The 2,302-nt window shown below is 47.0% G+C and overlaps 1 protein-coding gene across 1 annotated transcript in view; it reads right to left on the minus strand.

The window, feature by feature from the left end:
* hs6st1b (heparan sulfate 6-O-sulfotransferase 1b) overlaps positions 1–1,421 on the minus strand; it is a 148,405-nt gene extending 146,984 nt beyond the window's left edge. Inside the window, exon 1 of the mRNA XM_063206912.1 lies at positions 560–1,421. Within this exon, the coding sequence (XP_063062982.1) occupies positions 560–1,077 (518 nt within the window). The 5' untranslated portion in view covers positions 1,078–1,421. The remainder of the gene's footprint in view (positions 1–559) is intronic.
* Between the last annotated feature and the right edge of the window lie 881 nt (positions 1,422–2,302).

Here is a 2,302-nt window from a genome sequence, read left to right on the forward strand (position 1 = left end):
TTTGCGAATAGGGGATGTAGCCTATGCGAGTGGAGACGTCTACAATATCTACTAGTCCGCAGATTATATCGTAGTATTACCACATTTCCATGCACTTCCCAAACCATGCAAGCAAGAAGGCTGTCGTGTTAAGTGCATATATTGGCTTATCCCGACATAACCACAATGAATGATGTTTGTGCAGATGTGTTATTACTAGGAAGCCAACACGAAAAAACACTGAGCTTGTTCAATGAGTACAACACTAAAGTGAAAATGTTTACTCCACCACTTTCACTTCCCCGTCTGGCTTAGCGTTTACCCCGCCTGCAAGGGGTGGAACGCGGACCAAGGTGGTTATAAGCATGCGGTGCGACTACAAAATGGTCCGACTCAAACCAGGAACCAACACGCGCGTGCACACACAGCCATAAAAACCGGAGATGCAAGCAATAGCCACATCTGAAATAAACAAAAATCGTCTTTTTTTAGCGCACTGCCTTGTATGCGCTACTTCATATGAATCCACATTGCTTGCAAAACACTGTGCAAAAAATTAAAACTTGAAACCAAAACAAACCTTAGTTTTTTCGCTTTAGTCTCCCGCTTGTTGAGAACTCCTGGTACGCAGTTAATTAGCTCGGTCCAGTCGGCGTGTAAGCCACAGCTCCAGCCGGTGGAGAAGCGGGAGAAGAGCCAGGTCTCCTTTCGGTTGGGTCGATAGCAGGTACACTTTTTCTGGCCCGGTCTGCAGTCGCAAGGTACCTCCAGGCGCACATTCTGGACCAGGTGCCTCCCGAACGTGGTACCTCCAGTTTTTTGAATGTGGAGAAAAACAATCACGTCTTCTCCCTTGATCTCGAAATCCACCGACCGCTCCAGATCCTTCACTGGGAAATAGTACTTTTTCACATAATGGGGATCCGGCGTGGGAAATATAGTCATGTCTTCTTCTGCTAGGTACCCGTGCGGAGACCCGAAGTTGATCACTCCGGGAGCCACGTATTGATACAAAATCAGCATGAAGAAGACAGAGCCGACAACGATCAACAAGAATTTGCTGGTCCTCTCAACCATGTTCTCTTCGGAGCCGTTCATTTGTTACCATCTCTAAAATAACAGATGATAGAATGGTGGTGTCGTGACGGTAAACGCTTCACTTGCCCCTCCATGGACGTTAGTCAGAATCCATGCTGATCAGGGGACCGCCGCAAAGTAGTCGGAGTTCGGCTTTGGACACATTGTGCCCGGGCAGCGCACGCATACACAGCAACTCTGACCCCTCCGACAAACCCCAAAGGTGTTGACCACCACAATCACAATAGTCTGAGAACCGCAGCCTTTTTGCAGGCTCCCCAGCTGGGGTTGAGACGTCCACAGCGACGGATGAAAACCTGAATGTCTGTTGCCTCTGCAAGCAAGAGCCCACTACACTCTGGAAGCATGCGGCAGAGCGACACCCACCTCTCTCTCTCTCTCTCTCTCTCTCTCTCTCTCTCTCTCTCTCTCTCTCTCTCTCTCTCTCTCTCTCTCTCTCTCTCTCTCTCACACACACACACACACACACACGCGAGGCAAACAAACCCAGATTCCGTCGCCTGTGAACGACCACTGATAAAGCCAAGGGATATGAAAAACAACTTTACATTTTCCGGTGTAGGCTATTAAGGCTTTATTTAGCTTACCATATGTTTTATTCAGTGAGAATTGCAATTACACGGACATACAAAACGACTACATAAACGATTAAACTGATACATTATAACCTAATTTTTCCACAAACATCCCTCACAAGATGCACCTAATCGATTTTGCTTAGCTGATTGCATAATTAGCACACCAGCACAGTGCGTAATATGTGAGAGCCTGAGGACAAAATCTTTTGAAAACAGCAGTGTGGCCATGTGTGCGCTTTGCGTACCACCAATGGGGGGCGACACCGAGACCGAGGTGCCAAAAATTAATATAACGCTTAAACCCAAAGGGTAGAATAAAGTCTGGTAATTTACACCATAATGAAGTCTGGAGACTTATGCCATATTTACAGATATGAAAGGCTGTTTACGGCTATGTTAATTAACCAACATTGCAGATACACACTGATGAATTGGCCTACACCCATGCTCAAAAAATGTCTGAATGCTCTGCGCATGACTGCACTGTATAGGCCTAGGGGGACTAGCCTTATGACAATAAAATAGCACAGTGGTTGTTCCATTTTCCGCAGGTAGTATTATCCCCCCTCCCTCTGCGCTGCGGATTTGCCTCCTCTGCCTGTCTGTCTATCCCTTTTATGCGCCCCTTGATAAGGCCGCTCATAGGC

Source organism: Engraulis encrasicolus, chromosome 9 (genome assembly GCF_034702125.1).
Source record: "Engraulis encrasicolus isolate BLACKSEA-1 chromosome 9, IST_EnEncr_1.0, whole genome shotgun sequence".
Lineage (NCBI taxonomy): Eukaryota > Metazoa > Chordata > Actinopteri > Clupeiformes > Engraulidae > Engraulis > Engraulis encrasicolus.